Source organism: Musa acuminata, chromosome BXJ1-2 (genome assembly GCF_036884655.1).
Source record: "Musa acuminata AAA Group cultivar baxijiao chromosome BXJ1-2, Cavendish_Baxijiao_AAA, whole genome shotgun sequence".
Lineage (NCBI taxonomy): Eukaryota > Viridiplantae > Streptophyta > Magnoliopsida > Zingiberales > Musaceae > Musa > Musa acuminata.
In genome coordinates this window covers 29,596,910-29,617,169 of record NC_088328.1, presented here as the reverse complement: position 1 = coordinate 29,617,169, position 20,260 = coordinate 29,596,910, and the positions used below count along the sequence as shown (strand labels likewise).

The 20,260-nt window shown below is 39.0% G+C and overlaps 3 protein-coding genes across 4 annotated transcripts; all 3 read left to right on the top strand.

The window, feature by feature from the left end:
- The first annotated feature begins 3,264 nt into the window (after nt 1-3,264).
- Nucleotides 3,265-7,517, top strand: LOC135608386 (BAG family molecular chaperone regulator 7-like). The gene is made up of 3 exons (XM_065101214.1): nt 3,265-4,154; nt 4,734-5,009; nt 7,078-7,517. Exons 1-3 carry the CDS (start codon nt 3,342-3,344, stop codon nt 7,276-7,278), a joined length of 1,290 nt encoding a protein of 429 aa, XP_064957286.1. The 5' UTR covers nt 3,265-3,341; the 3' UTR covers nt 7,279-7,517.
- Nucleotides 7,518-7,981: 464 nt separating this feature from the next.
- On the top strand, nt 7,982-16,389 carry LOC135608399 (uncharacterized). 2 transcript variants are annotated; one of them, XM_065101236.1, is made up of 9 exons: nt 7,982-8,326; nt 8,439-8,492; nt 8,893-8,976; nt 11,187-11,312; nt 12,863-12,930; nt 14,255-14,324; nt 15,742-15,807; nt 15,877-15,949; nt 16,070-16,389. In XM_065101236.1, exons 1-9 carry the CDS (start codon nt 8,039-8,041, stop codon nt 16,129-16,131), a joined length of 891 nt encoding a protein of 296 aa, XP_064957308.1. In that variant the 5' UTR covers nt 7,982-8,038; the 3' UTR covers nt 16,132-16,389. The 2 variants fall into 2 exon arrangements, with proteins under 2 accessions (XP_064957308.1, XP_064957313.1); XM_065101241.1 differs by having other exon boundaries at nt 15,877-15,954.
- LOC135608395 (uncharacterized) lies at nt 16,389-17,656 on the top strand. Its single transcript, XM_065101223.1, has 2 exons — nt 16,389-16,814; nt 16,888-17,656. The coding sequence occupies exons 1-2, from the start codon at nt 16,389-16,391 to the stop codon at nt 17,452-17,454; spliced, it is 993 nt and encodes a 330-aa protein (XP_064957295.1). The 3' UTR covers nt 17,455-17,656.
- Nucleotides 17,657-20,260: the final 2,604 nt, after the last annotated feature.

Sequence of the window (20,260 nt, the reverse complement as noted above, 5' to 3'; positions counted from 1 at the left end):
ATCCATACGCCAGTACAAACAGTTTCCCTGCCAATCCTCAGAAACAACTCGAGTAACTCCGTCCACCAATCTCTGCTATTTCATATAGAACTATGCATCGTGTCCGTGACTCGAACGAGAACAACAATACCATGCTCCCTCGAAAGAAGGCCCAAGCGATCTTGGCCATTAATTCCATCGATCTCATGCCTTACTCAGCACCTTCCATCTCGAGCCAGCGCCTCTTTTGCGTGACCTTGAAAGACTTCGTCTTCGTTCAGCCGTGCTAAATGGTGCCACCGATGCATTTTGCATCTGAAAGCTGACAACCTCATCCCTGCAGCATTATTAGATTCGCCAGGATTCGTACCAAAGCGTGACCAGGAAAGATCTCATCTCTCATCTCTAGAGTAGTGTAGATCTGAACACAAACAGGTTTTGTCGGCACCAGTGTGCAAAAGATTAATGGTTTACCATACATCGAAACTAAGTATTGATGGTGGACTAATTAAGTATCATCTCATATAATTAATTGGTTTTAGTATTTTGATCTTTATACTAAAAAAAATTACATTGACATCAATCCAAAATGAAATAGTTATGTCTATTTATCATAACATGACCGGTTTTAACAATAGATATATAAAAATAAAAGATAAAAAATAATTATAACATTTTAGTTTGCAGGGACGGACGACATCAATAGTAGTGGACAACAACGACGTTGGAGGGTCGCAGGTGGGTGATGTAAATGAGAAAAACGACAACGACGAGAGATGAGAATCGATTTACATTTGTATTCACGTTGATGCAAATACTTAACGACGAAAGGATATACAAATGTTGAGCGATATCGCTTGATAATTATGATGATGCTAATATAGATATAAAGTGATGTCACTCGATAACTGTGTTGATGTCGACACAAATGCAGAAGTAACTCTCACCTCTCGTCATTATTTTACTCATCCACAACAGTCATCTGTGACCCTCGACGACATAGTCGTTTTCCATCACCGACATCATCTGCTATTATAAATTAACTTTAAAATTATTTTTTATCTTTTATTTTTACAAACGATGTTATCATAAATGAATTTAAATGTTTTATTTTTATAATTATATAAATATCGATGTAATTTTTTAGAGTGTAAGAATTAAAATATTAAGAATGACTCATTTAGCCCGTTGACTCCACGGAGTATTACAAAGTTTTCTTAAAAGGAGAAACGATTATATTGATTTAAGACTTGAGTTACAAACAGTAAAACTAAAAGATCATTGGCGGAAAAAAAATATATAGGAAGGGAGTGACTCAAAATTAATCGAGGAAACGCAAGACACGAGCGTAAAAGGCTCAAATTGAAGGGGGCAAAAACAAGAAGGAAAGAAAACCTCGTTGGCAAGAAAAGTTCGACATGGCGAGACGCCACCCACTTCCGATCGCCCCCTTGGGGAATCCGCCGCATCATCTTCTCGCCCACGGTCACGCCGTGGCGTAAAGACTCATCGACCGGGAGAGCATCGACCACGTGCTCCGACGGCGGTGCCCAACGTGCTGGCCACCGAATCCGCAATAGCCCGACGACGCGGGCGCCAGAGCACGTGGAGCGTGTCAGCGACCCGAGTGATCTCCTCGGATTCCTCCCCGCGGCCAACGCCGTTAATATCTGGGATGTCGCAGTTCGAGCCATCCAGACGCGTACACCACATAAAGAATAATTGTCCGCGGAAAGGCTCACCGTAGTGCGTTCCACCGCGGCAGCGCTTTCGGAGGGATCCCCTGTCTCCCAACCCGGTCAGGATTCGACGCTCCTCTCACCCAAACCAGTGGGTCCCATCATATTTGACCTTCGGCCTGTGCGCTGTCCTGGCTTGCACGTGCCGGGTTCCATGTTTCGTGCTGTCGCTCGGATATCGCTTCTCAGCTTAGCTCGCGATTTGCAGGACACGCGTTTGCACGTCCACAATACACTCTTGCTAGTCTCATATGGTCGGCCCCGCGTTGATCCCGTTGCATCCACCAATCAATGAGAGGGTATTTTGGAAGGTACATATGTATGTGTAATCGATAGGGAAAACTAAATGTAAAGCGCAATTACACATATATCCTTCCAAAGTCCAACAGATTTTGACGAATGGCAAAAGAATAAAACAATATAATAATATATGTGTGTTATTTTTCACCTTAGCTTAGAAGGGAATAATTAGGCTAACAATTATTTTTTTCATGGTGATAGTTTATCACTCAAAATCTCGTCGTGTAAATTTTAAAATAATTAATATTATCAAAATGCAATCAACAAACTTATTAAAGGTTCAAAAATTATAATTTTAATACCTAAAATGCAAGTGTGATAGAGGGTTCCAAATCCACTCATTTAGGAGTTCAAAGCATTATATAATCATTCTTAAGGATGTTAATTAGTTTAGCTAGTAAAAGTTTTAATTATTGATAGTAGAATCATATATCACTTGTTAATCTCAAAGTTGATTGCTTGATAAAAAGACGAAGGAATGACTTGATTTCAACTCAATAAGAGCGTGGTGCATATAATAAATGATCATAGGAGAATTTATTGATGAAGTCCGTAACGAAATCACTTATGAGAAATTATTCGATCTACAAGTATTTATCGAGACTTTGTAAAAGTTTAAAATATAAAATTTTTGATTCGATCGTTTCGATACTTAAGTTGATACGGAGATAACAACTACCAAAGTACAACCTTCATCGAAATAATTACTTATTACGATAATATACTCATGATAATAAGTAATCTATATGTTAAACTCGAAACATCCACCGTCATTTATGACCCCTCACTTCATAACAAAAAAAATAAAAAATCTATTTATGTATCAATCATCCTTACAAATTACTAACTAAATCTTATCAACTGAAGATATATCTATATAATGCTTGATTAGCCTAATTAAAGTTTTTGTCCCAATAAGATGATAATCTAAGAAACTGTATATTTTCTGACTAAACCTTTTGATTCTATCCATTGACTTTGAAAATGCTACAAAACTAATTATTTTGTAAGTATTTTATCAAACTCATACGGATCAGAACATGAGACATAACAGTAATTATCGATATATAGCTGCACTCAATTCGATACCCAAAACTTTCACTTTACCTTTCCACGTCCGAATTCTTGACTTCTCCGATTCCGAAGTCTTTTAAGGGAGCATTCATTTCAGACATGACAAATGTGTGGGTCCCACAGAAATGCACTCGTCTCAGCAAAGTCTGTCCTAACCCGCACACCTCCTCTTCTCTTCTCTTAAACAGCCCAGAAATCCCCATCCCCTCCTCCACCACCACCACCACCACCACCACCAAGGCAACGACAATGAGTGGATTCCGCCCGTTTGATCTCTTCGACCCCCTCCTCCCTTCCTTCGCCTACCTCGAATCCTCACTCTCCACCTTCACCTCTCCCTTGTCGCGACCGCTGGCGCTGGTGGACGAGCTCCATCACCACCATCGCTCCCTAGACTTCGCCCTTGACCTGCTTAACCCCTCACCGTTCCCACCTGTCGATCTCCCATCACAATGCCTCCTCCCATCCCCCTTGACCGCCCCCCTCGACCTCCTCGCCGCCGCTGACCCCTTCGGCTTCGAGCGCTCTGCCGTCGCCTCGTTCAAGGGGCTCCGCGAGCCGGCGGACACGGAGCTGTGCCTCCGGGACCTCAGTGATCGGGTCACCGCCCTCGAGCTCGGGCTCGGCCGGGCCCATAGCCGGGATCTCGATCGTAAGTACACATGGACGGCGGAGATCAACGGGCCTAGGGAGCTCGGGCTCGACCGAAAGTACAAGTGGATGGCCGCCGCCAAGGCGGGCGGGGAGAGGGCGCTGAAGTGTACTGCGGAGTTCAAGGGGGCGGAAGAGGACGAGGGGTTCGATCGGAAGTTCGTCTGGGCGGCGAACGGGAAAGGAGTCGGCGAGAGGAACGTGAAGTGGACGACGGAGTTCAAGGGGAAGGGGAAGGACTCGCCGCTGAGCCGCACGTACACGTGGGCGTCCTCAACAAAGCCTCGTGACGACGACGAAGAGGAGAAGGCGGCGAAGAAGGAGAAGAAGAAGGAAAAGAAAGCGAAGGAAGGAACCGTCCATGTGGTGGAGATTGAAGAGAAGAATCCTGGAGCCATCGCCATCAGAAAGGTCTCAGATCATTCTCATTGATGATCTTTTTGATAATAGACTTTTGGATGAGGTTTAGTTGCTTCTAAGGTCTTTCTGATCCCATCTTAGCGTTTGTCTAGAAAATATTTGGATATCGTTGGGTTGTTTCTGAGGTAAAACTTCAGTTCTCCTGTTCATTAAGAACATTGTAGAGCATTACATTGACAGACTGCTACATACATATTTCCTCATTTAGAATATTCTATAGGCATTCCAAAATCTCTCTCTTTTCTTAATGTTTGTAGTCCTTAGTTCAAAATAGGAGGGGTGATTTAGTAGCTTTACACATAACAATGCATAGTCCGACTCAAACTTAGGGTGCTTTTCATCCTTATGAATTTAAAGCTGATTCTTCTCGGCTTTTAATTTTGCAAATGAGGGATTGTGTTTTTAGTAGCTTGCATTAAAAAAGTTATGCTTTCTAGTTTCTAGTGGTCGGTAATATGATTGGCCGGCCAGTTTTAGTATTCATTCTGTATTTGTTGCAACTGAGCATTTTGTACGCGTTAGATTATTGATCGGTATTGATGCTGATTTAAGTTTGTGGATGGTGGAAAGGCTTTTACCAAGAGATGCAACAAGGGGAAAAAAAAAGAACTGACACCACAAGACGCTGCATTGCTGATCCAAGTGACCTTCAGGTCTCATCTGGCTCGCCGCTCCCAGATTCTTCGCTGCCTTCGAGAGCTGGCAGTGGCCAAAGCCAGATTGAAGGAGATCAGAGCTTTCTTCTATAATTTCTCTTATCGCAGACGCATATCAAAGGATGCAGAAGAGTGCCAAAGGTTTTCTGAGAAAATTATTGTTCTCCTCCTGACTGTAGACGCCATTGAGGTAACTTATAGTGTGGCAGAAACTTCATGATTTATCTCTAATGATAGTCTCGTGGTACATGTTATCGGAACAGATTTTATTTTTCCTCTCATAGTCTTTTATGGTTACTCCTTAATGTTTTAAAATAATTTATTCTCCATGATGGTTTTGATATATTTATGTCTTCTCTTCTTCATCTTTGTTTTTTTTTTCCTACTGTGTAGGGAAATTTATAAGGCTTCCACTTGTGAAAAATCATTGTCTTTAAGGTGATGTTTGCCCCCACTATGAATAGTTCATTATTGGGTTTAGTGGCAAAGCACCTTCAGGATACAAAGTCATCAGAAATATGCAGAAGAAAATAGAAAGATTTCGCTTATGAGCTTCTTTATGCATCTGAAAAAGAAAAGAAGAAAGTAAATAAGGGGTTGAAAAAGATCATTTTGGCAGTCAATAGTACCTTGTAGCTCTATCAAAGTTTGAGTTGAAACTAAAAATCGAGAATTCACATATATAAGTGCTTGGTTTGAGTGGAATGGTGAGGTTCACATGATCATGAGGTATTTGGTTGAGTTCTTGATTTAGTTTGTAATAGTATCCATAAATGTCTGTCAACTTTTATTGGACCAACCTTGGTAATCTGATCAAAAGACAGGCAACATGGACTAGGTGTAGATTTTGTTCAGTGCAAAATAGTGCACTTGTATCAAACATTAGGTGGGCAGATAATCCTTCCAAGCATTAAGAAACTAGGTGACAAGACTTTGGTGGTTTGGCATGATGATTGGTTGGACGCTATGGAGTTTCCCAAAATTTTGTAGTGTCATCTTGCTGGTTTATGAGTTGGCAATTGTGATATCTTACTTGGTTCAGGATGATGTTTTGTCTGAATTTGCAAATTATTGGAGTAGTCAGTGCAATGTTGTACTCTTTGCATTTTATGATTGGTATTCTTGGGTATACAACTGTTACAATCTGAAAGCTGATGATTTACGCAATAATTGTGTTATCTATACCACTTGGAACTGTGGACTGATGCACAAACTGATAAGGATGTTAAGTAATATAGGTTTAATACATTTTCAATGTTCTACAGTGCAATATACTCAAACGTGAGGGATTATGGATTTAAGGGTATGTCATCAGACTGTGCTGTCGCAATAAATAATTCTATATTCTGTCCATCCCAATTTTTAAGGCAGCTAACAGAGCAGGCATAAGTTGGCATACTTTCGTTTGGCCTATTCTTGTGTTCACCAAATGACAATTGTGTGTATGTATAGGCTGACTTGGATACAAGAAACCTCGGGCCTTGCTTTGGCCAATTAAAGGACTTCGTTTTCACCAAATGGCAATTGTGTTTATGTTATTGTAGTGATGAAATGAGGAACGGGCAGTGTGATAGTAGGTTATCTGGCCATGATCATTGTGTTGCAGAGATAGATTGCAGTGGAGGTAGGTGGTGATGGGAGGAGAGAGCTGATGGTCTTCATGACCAGATGAAGTCAGGTAGGCAGGTGGTGCTAATGTGAGCAGAAGGTCTGGATCCAGCCTGGGGACTTGAATACAAAGCTTTAGATTCTTATCAGCACCCCTAGATCAGAGGCCTATGGACATATTCTGATGCCAAGCCTTGAACTTAGGTGGGACTTATAAATGTGTAAGCCATTTCGAATTTAGCCTTTAGCAAAACCATTGTGTTACTGTTAAGAAACCACTCATAGCTAAGTATTCTGACACCATGCAGAATTGGCAAGTCACTAAATGATGCAACTCTTTTAAATAAGTTTGAGGTGATCCTCTTTTCACCTTCAAGGTTTGGACAAATGGTATTCTTACAATTCTATTTTGATTTCTTCTCATTTGTGCTTCTCATTGTATGCACTGTAGTAGAAGTTACATAATACTTGGTCACATGTTTCTAAAAGAGACTAAAAACTATCTGCACGTGTAATTTGAATCTTCTGCAAATTTGTTAAGTCATTGAATCTGATTGGTGTCATATAAGGGGATACATTGAATCTGCAAATTTACTTCTCATTTTCTTTTGTGCTCGATCGACTATATCCGCCACCTGCCTTGATGTTAGGGACCGGATTACATGGTGCGGGCAGCAAAGAAATCAATGGTTGAAGAACTTGAAGCGATGCTAGAGGTGGTCGATCCACAACCATCTGGGAAGTTGGGTTCAATGAGGCGTAGAAAGTTTGATCTTCCTGAGGCTGGTCAAATCTCAAAGGAAATGATGGTAGGTGTTGCTGAAGTGGTTCAGCTGCTTGATCAAGAGTAACTACGAACAAGGAGAAATAACCTATCGCAGTTAGAGATGTCAACTTGATAGGCATGGAGGACATTATGGTCTCTTAGAGAGGTTTCAAGGACTTGTGCTTCTTCTTGTCTTGTAATACTGGTTTTATGTTGGTTGGTGGAACTGCTTTAGATTTTTGCTGGTTTCTTCTTTCTATGCACTTAAATAGTGGATCTTATTTGTGTTCTAAGCCAACCTGAATCTAGTGCTCTTTATGGCCATTTCCTTATTGCATTTGGATTTTGGGGTTTCATGTTGATAACACCAAGCAGCCCTCGCATCGAAGCGAATTCCTTCACTGGTTTCCTTATGATTCTGTCAACATATTTGTTGTTAACTTCGCTACACACAGCTTTGCAATTTGCTCAGGAACTGCAAATGGGAGACTCCCATCTTCTATGCACCAAATGCTGTATTTGTATTTCTAGTTCCAATTCATCGATCCATTGTGACCAAAATGACACCGTTCATCTCTGCTACTCGTGAGACTAAAATGATACTTTTGGATTAGTTTTGCTAATTGATGTGTTTGCATCTCAATTTTAGACATTTCACTATCTGCCTTCACTGCTTACAACCAAAAACTGTTGCATTCCATTCGAGGGTTAACCAAACCCTACACGAATCAGACTATAGCGGCTGAGGGATCGAATTCGTGACCCGTTTAATTCGACCCTTATTTTGGCCCGACCCAATCTGCCCGAATCGCCACACTATCTCCACTTTGCTAGTTGGCGATTCCATGGCGACACGCCCCTTCCCACCTCTCCTGCGTCTCCGCAGTTCTCTGCTCCCTTCGACGCCCCTTCTCGCCCTCCTCTCTCTCTCCTCCCTTCGCTGCCGCACCACCAAGCGGAGGCTCGCATCGCTGCACTTCCTTCCGTCGCCTCCGAGAACCGTCCGGAGTCTCGCCACCGTCACCGCGCCGCCCGTGGTGGTCGCCGAGGACGACAAGTACGGGAGGAAGCAGGTCATCAGCGTCACGCCTCAGCTCTACGGCTACATCTTGTCCAATGTCCGCGAACCTCCGGTAACCTCGTGCCACAGCGTATTGTGTTCTTTTCTTTGCTTCTTTTCTTATCCCACTAATTGCTTTTCGTGGGAAGATGAGTTGATTATGGGTTTTAATTTGACGTGTTCAGATCCTTCGTGAGCTTAGGGAAGAAACAGCGACCATGCCAGGGAGCCAGATGCAGGTACTCGTGCTTGCTTCTTTCTTCTCGTGTGCTGTTCTAGCTGACATTGTCCTGTGAGAAGGTTATCCCTTTGGTCGTTTACTAATGTGCAGTATCATTGCATATTATTGGACACTCAATTATGTTGGTTTTTTGCAATAGGATTTTTTGGACCTAGCAGAACACAAGGTACATGACATGCCATAATAAAAGACCTCCATTAGAGTAATGATTCCTTTAAAGTTAATGTTCCTTCTCCTTTGCATATTAGTCTTAAACTGTTTGTCTTTGGCTATGTCACTTTTAAAGTTATAGAGCTCATCGTCTACCTTCAAACAGTAAATTTGTACTTCTCTCCACAGAATTGGTTACTTTTGTAAACATGTATTCTGTTGACTCAAGATAATAATGTTTCTAGTAGGTATCTCCAGATCAGGCCCAACTACTAGCAATGCTTGTACAGATTCTTGGGGCACAACGGTGCATTGAAGTTGGCATCTACACGGTGTGGTTACCTTAAATAGCTATGCTGCCTTCAGTTTTAGCTTTGATGCAAAACATGGAACTAACTTGATTTTTTGTCCAGTTCTTTTAATCGGATGTTATGTGTTCTTTCTTTGTAATTGCTTGTATTCGAGTATTTACTGCTGATGTTTAGATGGTGATTAGCTGCTGGTTTGGTATATATATGTTCAAGATTAAATGCTTGCTTTATGCTTTAGACAAGCATGCATACAATTGGCAATGGTTTTAGTTTCAGTCACATGTGGGTGCCATCTTGTTGGCATACTGAGCTGTATGGACCCTCATGTTCCAGCAGAATCAACTGAAGCAAATAAAAAATGAAATTGGAAGTATTATTAAAGGAACTCCTAAAACCTTAAAGATCTATCATCAAAGTGAATTTAAACATGTTAATTTGAACTAGATCTTCTGTTCACTTCATTAGAAATGACATTGAATCAAGAGAGAGAGAGAGAGAGAGAGAGAGAGAGAGAGAGAGAGAGTGTCCATCAAACCCTACCGTCACTGTGTCCTTCAAACATTCTATTTAGTTTGCATCCTGAATTTTGTCTGATGCATCAACTGATTTGTGGAAAATCAATAATATATAAGGAAATTGATGATGTGGCCCCAACCAACTATCACACATCATTGTAACACCATATAGGTCTCACTGTTTCTTGAATGATTTGATCTAATTTCTTATTTCGGCCACCTGGTCTAAATAGTAGGTCGGATTTCTAGGCCTGGCTTCTGTGTTGATGACATGATACTATGGTAGTATGAACCTTAGGCTGTATGGGCTGGAATCCAGAGGAAGTTAAACCACCTGACACTAGCTTTCCCCATGTCCTTCTTTCCCTTTGTGTATGCATCATTGATATTTTTGTTTTGCTAATTGTGGTGGCCAAGTAGTAGGATCAAGATTGACGATATCATGTAACCCTTCTGGCAAGTCTTATGATGAAACCTCGTAATCTACCATGCCTCATGCTACCTATCTTGCCCAACTAAGGAGGAGGACATTTGGCTAGCCGCCCTGCTCAGTCCTTGTGGCTCGATAGAGGTTCTCGCTGTGGATGATCGAGTGAATTAACTTGGTCCACTTCAAATGTCACTTAACATACTCGAGTTGCTCGATTGATGTTTCATAGTCTCCTTGTTCATGTGCTGATGCACCAAGGAGGCATGAATGCCATTGCCAGCTGCAAGGTCTGAGTCGACCTCATCATCGCAACCCCCATGCTCATTAGTCTGGTGTATCAATAGCATGTCTATACTTTGCATCTTTGGGGCCATTTTCCAAACAAATGTCAATAGAATAAATTACCTCTTGTTAGCTCTCAATTGTATGTTAATGAAATAAGTGCTGTTATTAGTCCTAAATTACCCTTAATTGAGTATAAATGGAAAAAGACCCTACTTAGCTCTAATAATCTTTTAATCATATTAATGGAAGAATAAGCCCTTCAACCACCAATAATTACATAATCAAACAACAGTAAGCATATTGTAATTAGCCCTAAAGTACTTCTAATTGCCCCTAACTGGGTCTAGATAGAAGAAGATCTAACTAGTCTGGTTAGCCTTTAATCACATTAAATGGAAGAATAAACCCTTAATCCACCAATAATTTCATAAACAAACAAATAAATTAGTCCTAATTACTCTTAGTTAGGTCTAAATGGAATAAAAAAGTATTTAATCACATCAAAATGAAAGAATAAACCCTTAATCCATCAATAATATCATAATCAAACAACAATAAGCATGCTTTAATTAACCCGAAATTACTCCTAATTACCTCCTAATTGGGTCTAGAAGTAAGAAAATGATCCTAATTAGGGCTTTATTATTATTATTATTCTAATTAGCTGTCACATGTTAGAATGAGCTATAAAATCATGTAAGAAGTTGAAACGTGGTGCAATGAGCTTAATTTCCTTAATTGCCACTCATTAGACCTTAATGACACTTAACTACCTGACCATACACTAATTAACCTCTAATTAGCCATCAAGCATCATAGAATAAAATCAAAATCATGCAAGAGGTTGATACATGGTCGATCTAAGCTATTTTTTGTTATATACCTCTAGTTAGGTCTTAACTGATCATCAGTGCCTAATCAATTAAGATTTACCAATATTCTTTTGAAGATTGTTATTTTAAAGATATGACTAATAAAAAATTGTGTTCCCTTTCTCCCAGGGATACTCTTCTTTAGCTATTGCACTGGTGTTACCTGAATCGGGTCGGTTAGTTGCATGTGAAAGAGATGTGAAATGCCTTGAAATTGCAAAGAAGTATTATGAGCGTGCTGGCGTTTCTCACAAGGTTATATCCTGCTAGTCTTGTCTGCCATGAAAGTGAAGATTGAGTGCTTTCATTTCTTTATTTGTTACCACAATATTTGAATACTCTTTGTTTTTTTTTTCTTATTTATCATGGTCTATAAACTGAGATTACTGCTTCCTCTTCATTTGAAATGTTATGAAAGGAACAAAGCATTAGAAAACCATGGATCATGTAGATATGATCCGAGTTATTTTACATGTTTCTTTGATTGAGATTATACATTGCATTTTTGTGAGTCTTCATCTCCAATGTTTTCTCTTTCATTTTATTTGTACTAATATTCACTGTCTTCCTTAATCTGTGTTGGAGAGCTCAAATAATGTATATTTGTGGGTGACCTATTAAAGAAAAACAGAAAGGACACTTGCTTAATGGGCGAGTCCCCCTCTATCTTTCTGTCTTTCTTTTGTAGTATAATCATAAAACATTTCATTTAAGAGATGTGTGCTATTCATAAGCCTAGCCTTCTCTCTTAGTTTTTTCTTTTGTACCTGTCTTAGTTTTAATAGGTTCAGTTAATGTTCAAAAGAGGTCTAGCACCAGTTTAAATGGTGTTGAACTATGTTTCTTTGGTTTTTGGATGGAGAAGGATTAAATAGGTGGTGTTAAGATTTGGTGGTATACTATCTGGTTTAGGTGGTCTGTCACTTGGTCTAGCCATGGACAATTACTTATAGCCAATACTAAAATCTAGTGCACAAGTCTCCCTCTAGTGGCACTTATAGCCATTTTTTATACCTTTATGACACTCTTAGTCATATCAAATGCTGACACTACCTATTAAACAAGGCACTATTTAGTTCTGTAAAGTCCAACTAAATATATAGTAATAGAGTTTTCTTTTTCCCTCTTCAATTACATCTCTCTTGGTACTTATTTTTTTGCTTTGCTTCTTTGTTCTTTCATTTATTGCTAGCATATTCTTCTGCAATCTAATATGGATACCGTATCCCATTTGATGAATAATGTGGAATTTCTTAGTTCGAGGTTTGATGATGGTGGTCTTAAATTGGTGTAGTTTCTGAATAGCAGGTCTTTGACTTCAGGTTACATGGGGCCAAATTAAATTTAAATTTGAAGAAAAGGCATAATATAACCATCAATTACAAAAAAAACTCACATAACTATCTCCTTTGGTGTCTTCTTCCCTGTGGCCCTCTCTGGCAATGGGAAGCTGCAAAAGGTGGAGAGAGGGCAATAGTTTCTCATGCCCAAGGACAAAATCCAGTCTTTGATAAGACCCCTTTAAGATCACTGAAGCAATGCAGTTCAGGCTAGTTTAGCCCTTCAACATAAAATGGTGGACCTACAAGATTGACATAAGAAACACATATATGGGGAATTGAGCATCAGTGGGGACATATCATTTGATAGATGAGACATGTTTTGAAACCTTATTACTTGCTTTTTGGTGATATTTTGTGGATTAGAGACATAACAATATTATGCTTTGTGGCCTCTGTGTCAAATTTTGCATATATGTGAAGCTTCTACTTATGTCATTCTAATTTGTTGTTGTTAATTTTTAGGTGGATATCAAACATGGCTTAGCAGTGGAATCATTAAGATCCTTAATCCAAAATGGTGAATCTTGCAGGTAAGGAACTGGACTAAAAGTCAAATATAAGCTGTCTTATAATCATGAGGTGTTATAAATTACTTCACATTTATTTGTAAATTAGTGGAAATTATGGTGCATTAGTATTGTCATATTAACAAAATATATCATTGTAATTTGGTTGTTTATGGTAAATGATGATTATGAAGGCCTCCAACTTGTGTCTTTTGATACTTCAATTACTTGAGTGTTAACAATAACATAGATATGCTGGCAGTGTTGATTTGAATAAAAAAAAAAAGATAGAAAGATAACAAGAAAGACGGGAGAAGAGGAAAAAAACACCAGGCAACCATCATGTATCCTCATGAGAGAGAGAGAGAGAGAGAGAGAGAGAGAGAGAGAGAGAGAGAGAGAGGATGAGCCTCTATTTAAAAGCCTATTGATGACTGATGAGCTTGGTTCATGAGCTTATTAACAAATTTTCTCATGAGCATAAATGAGTTAAGTTTTGTCATTTCTAGCTTGGCTCATTTAAGATCCAGCTTTAGAGTTAGTCTCAAGCTTGGTTCATTAACCTTTGTGAATGAGCTTGAGCAAGTGTTTAACGAGCTGAACATTCAACTGCTCGCTAGTGATTTGACTCATTTGCATCCCTACAAAAAGCCATGAATGGTAGCTATCTTATATCTTTATAAACTTTTATTGATATACGCTAGTGAACTCCTATATTGAGATATTCCAAACTGTAAAGTGGTAAGGTGAGGTGTCAATTTTTCTTATTCCCATAGCGCATCCTTATCTAATATAACATGACATTAGATGGTTATTTAAATCCACTTAAATACATAAATTTCATCCTTATTTGTCATAATTGCAATAATATCCTTATCTACTACCTAGCTTATAAAGATCATAACGAAGCAATTGTGCTTATGAAAGTTAAGTATGCATATATTGTACTCTCAACTCTCAAGTACATTAAACTATAAATAGATTGATTGTTCAAGCAACATTTGAACTAGGAATAGGAAATTACCTACCGAAGTTGATTCCACTTTCTTGATTGTCTTTCCCTTAATCAGAAAAGCGTTTATGGTCTAAATATCAGTTATTCTATGATAGGTACAAACAAAAAATTTCCTGTAGGTTCTTTTTATTTGTTTTAAACTGCATAATTCAGCTAAATCCAAATACACTGATGTTGCCAGTTTTGACTATAAACTAGTATGGAATTCATGTCGTGGATATATTTAAAACTAATTGTTGGAACAATTTTCTTTTCAGTACATATTAGATTCCACTATTTTTCTATTTTCTAATGAGATGGAACCTCTTTTGTTCTTTTTTTTTTATTTTGTAGTTTTGATTTTGCATTTGTGGATGCTGAGAAGCGGATGTACAGTGAATATTTTGAGCTTCTATTGCAACTGGTAATGTTCTGTGTGGTTGTGTGGTGTAATATATTTAGCGCAAGAAAAACTAAGAAGTTGCCGGGTGATTCTTTTTAGAATAAAATTCTTGTGCTTTGGTTATGCTCCATTTTATTATGGGAAAAAGATCAATGTTACTTTTGATAATTTCTGTGCTCTAGTATTAGACTATCAAACCAAGAAGAGAGAAATGCATATCAAGTAATTTAGTTAAGGATCCGTTGCCATGCCTCTTGAACACATCAAGGAACAGGAAAAGGACTTTATAGAAGTGAAATAACTTGAAGAGTTGTTGAGTGTATAGCTATTTTCTCGAAGTTTTTGTTTGTTTAACTCTAAAATTTATAGATCTGTCATTTGAGATATATCATTTCATACATGATCTTCATCTCCAGGGTAGTAGAGAGATATAGTTTCTTGATAGATTTGGAATATTGTACACACACAACATAGATTTCTGATAGATTTGGGATGTTATACACGTATTAGTACTTAATTCATACTGTGATGGTTCTTCTGAAAGAACTGTAATTTATCTTGAGGTTGAAGTGCATGACATTACATGATTATGGCATGGCTGTGAACTCTAGAATTGCAGTTTTTCGCAAAGCTCCTAGTTGTTCGAAATGGTAAATGGTAACAGTTGTGTTATGTTAAAAATATTATCAGTAGACCAGTAAAGAGATTTGCTTTATTTTACTATTTCAAGTTCTTTGTTACCTTTTGGAGCTCCTATCATGTATTCTAGGTTAACAAGGAAGACAATTTGAGATTTTAAGTTTCTTTCTTTCATCTCTAACATATGCTAGTTCCCCATCTTGGTGACACTTGCACTGTCCTATGTAAGGTACACCTTTCCCTCATGTTAGCATTGATATTCTTCTGGATTCAAGGGCAAAATCATTGCATCCCTGCCTCCTTCATTGTCTACGTGGTACCTCGAGACTGGAAACTATTCCATCATCTGAAACTAATCAGAAAAATAATGACTTAAGATGTACTATCTGTATTGAAATTATGCCAAATGTTCTTTTTAAGTTCTCCAGTTACAAAATCTTCCTTAAAGGGAAACTGGGTTGTGCAAGTTTAGATCACCTTATGGGTAATAATGCTCTGACATGGTCTTCCAAATGTTCTGTGAACTTTACTCAATGAAAGAAATAAAAAAAAGATGTTGTGTAGAGTAAAATTCTTTCATTACAAATTTGGAAATGAACACCCAACGAGACAGACACTATGAAGATCCAAATAGATATGTGCAATTATGAATTTTTCTGGTTATTTTTTGCTTCAATGTATTCTATCTCTGTTTGGTTAGGATGAGCTGAAAAAAAATGATTACTTTGAATCTAACTTTGTTTTTGGATTGATGAAACTGAGACTGCACAAAAATCTTGCTCTTCAAACTATCTTACAGGTTAGGATTGGGGGCCTGATTGTCATTGATAATGTTCTTTGGCATGGAAAAGTTGCTGACCCTCAGGTAAGCTAGTCTAATGTCTTTATGTGGATGCTATCATAGTAACGTTTACTCTACCATTCATCCATCCAGGTGAATGATTCCAAGACCATCAGCCTAAGAAACTTCAACAGAAAAATTCTTGAAGACAAGCGCATCAGCACTAGTATGGTTGGTTCTAATTCCTTCGCATTAGCTATATGACTTATTTCAATTGATTTGTTTTGATTTCTTTGCTTGTGTTCTCTGTTATTAGGAATCTAACTAAACCATATTAATTCAACAGGTGCCGATCGGCGATGGCATGACAATATGCCAGAAGAGAGCAGATATTTGAGCCAGTGTTAGGAATCTCCACACCGAACAGCTACTTCTCTGCAACAGAAGAGGTATTCATTGAATAGTTCTTGAACTGAGACTCTTAACTAAAGAAGAGCGAATTGAAGGAAGAAGCTTTCATTGTGGTTTATAATCCCAGTTGAAGTTTCCAACCAGATGTCACTCACATATGACTGAAAAACCATTGACAATTGTATGCATGTTTGTTTAAAGTATAAAGCAAACATTTAATTTTGAATATTAATTTTAAAGGAATCATTACTCTAATGGAGGTCTTTTATTATGGCATGTCATGTACCTTGTGTTCTGCACACGAGTTTTGTACACTTGGAGTTGCACTCTTGGACGTTGACACTTGGCGTCCAAGGAATACCTCTTTGTCATGCAAACTCGTGTGCACCCTTCCCACAAGACACTTGGCGTTCTCTTCACGTCTCTGTTCTCCCCGTTTCCTCCTCTCTCCATTATTAGCCTTCTTACCTTTCCCAGTTTGTACACGTCCAAGAGTGCAACTCCGATCGAGAAACCTCATGGAGAAACAAGATCTGGACTTCGTCCTCGTCCCTCTTGGCCTCTTATCATTGGTAGCCTACCATCTATGGCTCCTCTACCGGATCACCCGGCATCCCACCACCACTGTCATCGGCATCAACGCCATCAATCGCCGCATTTGGGTTCAAACGATGATGGAGGTCAGCACATCCCTATTTCACATCGCTTGTTGCTTCAATGTACATGGATCGATTGCTGCCGATCTTTCTGCAGGATCCTGCAAAGAACGGAGTGTTGGCAGTCCAGACTCTGCGGAACAACATAATGGCGTCGACGCTGTTGGCGTCGACGGCGATCATGCTCAGCTCGCTGATCGTCGTGCTGATGACAAACGGCGGTAGCAGCAGCCGCCTCCGGGGCCGGGGCTTCGTGGTCGGCGACACGAGCGACCTGGGGCTCTCCATCAAGTTCTTCTCCATCCTCGTGTGCTTCCTGCTCGCCTTCCTCCTCAACGTGCAGTCGATCCGGTACTACAGCCACGCGGGGATTCTCGTCAACGTGCCCGTGAAGAGCCACCGGGCGGCGCCGGCGCTGGCGGCGGAGTTCGTGGCCAGGGCGTTGAACCGGGGGAGCTATTTCTGGTCGCTTGGGTTGAGAGCCTTCTACTTCTCCTTCCCGTTGTTCCTGTGGGTGTTCGGGCCCATTCCTATGGCGTCTTGCTGCTTCGTGCTGGTGGTCATGCTCTATTTCCTGGATGTGTATTCCGGGTGGGGCGAGGAGCGGGCGGAAGAAGAGATGGAGGGGTGGGTGGGGAGGGTGACAGTGCACGGGGATTGTTGAGGGGAAGATGGTGGCCCACCCAACCTGAATCAAGATCTGGGTTCAATTCCTCGTCGAATCATGTTGGTCGCTAGATTTGATGTGTCAGCAGCTGCCGTCGTAAAATGCTGCATAGATTTTGGCTGAATTCATGGGTCGAATGTGCACACCATCATGCAATAATAAGATTGGATGCGTGACATATTCACGGGTCGAATGTGCATTCCATCATGTAACAAGATGGGATCCCTGACATATTATAGAGTATGGGCTTAACAACACGCCGTATTCGCACGCACGAGAGCGACTAGGCTTGAATGCTCGTGGTTTAAAGTGGCATTGTTTGCTCGGTACTTTGGGGATGTGGATAGGGCTAATTATAGATTTACACTTAGTTAGTGATTTTTATATTTAAAAATTTATATTAAAAATTTATATTTATAAAATAAAAAATATTTAATTATATTTGTTTTAATGTTATTGATTTTATCGATGGAAAATATTATAATACGTACATGAATAGGTAAAAATATAATTTTAATGATGGTGACATGGGTGATTGTTGTGGCAGTGATCAGTGATAACGACATGATGGTCAATTTTATCGATGTCAATCTGAACATCAACGATGAGGAGGAAAATGAGATGGAGCGGTAAGGTCTCTACGTCGGCATTGAAGGAGAAAGAGGAGGCATGTGAGGTAGTTGCGTCATCGAGGGAGAAGGAAAAGGAGGTAGGTGAGGTAGAGAAGTTTAGCGTCGAAGAAGGAAGGTGAGGTATATGCATCGACGTCGTACCACTCTGCCTCCTCTTCCATCTCTAATGTTGCTATGCATCTGTGTCGATGTTGGAAGAGGAAGAGGAGGGAGGTGAGGCATCTGCGTTGGTGTCACACTTCTTTGTCTCTTCTTCCTCTTTTGGCATCACTCTGTATCTGCATCAACGTTAGATGAGGAAGAGGAGGTAAGTGAGGCATTTGTATTGTCGACGATAAGGAGGGAAGAGTAAGAGGAGGCATGTGAGACATCTACGTCGGTGTCACACCACTCTACCTCTTCTTCCTCTTTTGAGGTCGCTCTACATTTGCATCAGCGTTGGAGGAGGAAGAATAGGTAGGTGAGACAGAGCAGTGTGGTGCTGAAGGAGGAAGAGAAGGCAAAGCAGTATAACACCGATGCAGATGTCTCACCTCCCTCCTCTTATTCTTTTGGCACTGCACCGCTCTGCCTCACTTGCATCTTCTTCCTCCTCTGATACCAACGTAGATACAAAGCAATACCGAAGGAGGAAGAGGAGGTAGAGCGGTGAGGCACTGATGCAAATGCCTCACCTCCCTCATCTTTCTCCTCCGATGCATATGCCTCATCGCTCTTCCTTCTTATTGTTGATTTTGAGATTGACACCAATAAGGTCAACTACTATGTCATTGTCGTCGACTATCACCACAACAGTCACTCACGGTGCCACCATTGAAATTATCGTTTATATACGTATTATATTTTTTTGGTGGTAAAGCCAACAACATTAGGGTAAATGAGGTTAGATATTTCACTTTTATAATTATAATTTTTTTAATATAAATTTCTTAAGTGGCTGAGATATTTATACATGAAATAATATATAATTAACCTAACGTGAATGTGAACATGCACAACGTGTGCAAAACGACTAAGTTATCTGATCAATGCAACGATGGGCTACAAGCTAAGAACAATTTCAACCTAAAATAGCTTGTTAGTTCATCTAGATTCATACAACTTCTCATGTTAAGTCGGTAAGCTCTTGTGCAATTTCTTGGATACCGCAAACATAATTAGAAATACAAATATCATCAAAAACATTTTGGATTATTGATTATTGACCTCCACCGCTACTTTTATCTGAAATATCTTGGATTGGCTTTGTTTGTTTGAGAAGTCTAAAAGTAATACATGTATTTAGGAGGGGAAATCTTTCGGTAAATTGGTTAGCAAATTATGCTAGAATTTATAGTGAATTAATTAACAAATTATGCTATAATTTATAGGGTGGATGACTTTTGGAAGAAAGAGGATCCTTCATATTCTATTGTTTTGATTGCCTTTGATATTAGGATGAATGACTTTTGGACCGAAAAATATTTTCTAGATTTTATTGCTTTGATTGTTTTTTATTTTAGGGACAATGATTGTAATCACTTTTTATAGTAATTTAGTTTCTATCAAAAAAAAAAAAAAAATCTAAGGAAAGAAAATATACTTACCATAGCCATAGTTATAACAACACATGGATTTATACCTTGGCACATACGCATATAATTAATTATAAACTTATACAAAATAAAAAATAATAATAATATCATCTATAAAGATCGATCAAATTAGTAAACTTGATAATTTATAATTTTAAAAGTTTTAACATTAACATGATTATAAGAACAGTTTCTTCACTCTAAGAAACCTTCGATAAAATAGAACGATCGAGAAAGAAAAATTTAATTATAGGATTATGTTTAATGAGCACAACTTAGACAAACAATTTTAGGCCAAAAAAACCATCAATATTTAGATGCTTTGTGCTGAATGATAAAGATTCTTCAGGTAAATTTATTACTAAATCCGAAAAACCTATATTTCTTAGACATTCAACAACCTTTAAGGCTTGTAGAACTTACAATAAAAAGTAAATTCAATTGTATAAAGATTAAGTATTAAATTCAAGACATGAATGAATTGGACACTCATGTCACATGCTTGAATTTGGATTAAAATCATAAGAAAAATAGAAATGTTGCTAGAAACATTATTTTCATGAGCCTTGGTGGGAGCACCACCAACCTTTTCTATGT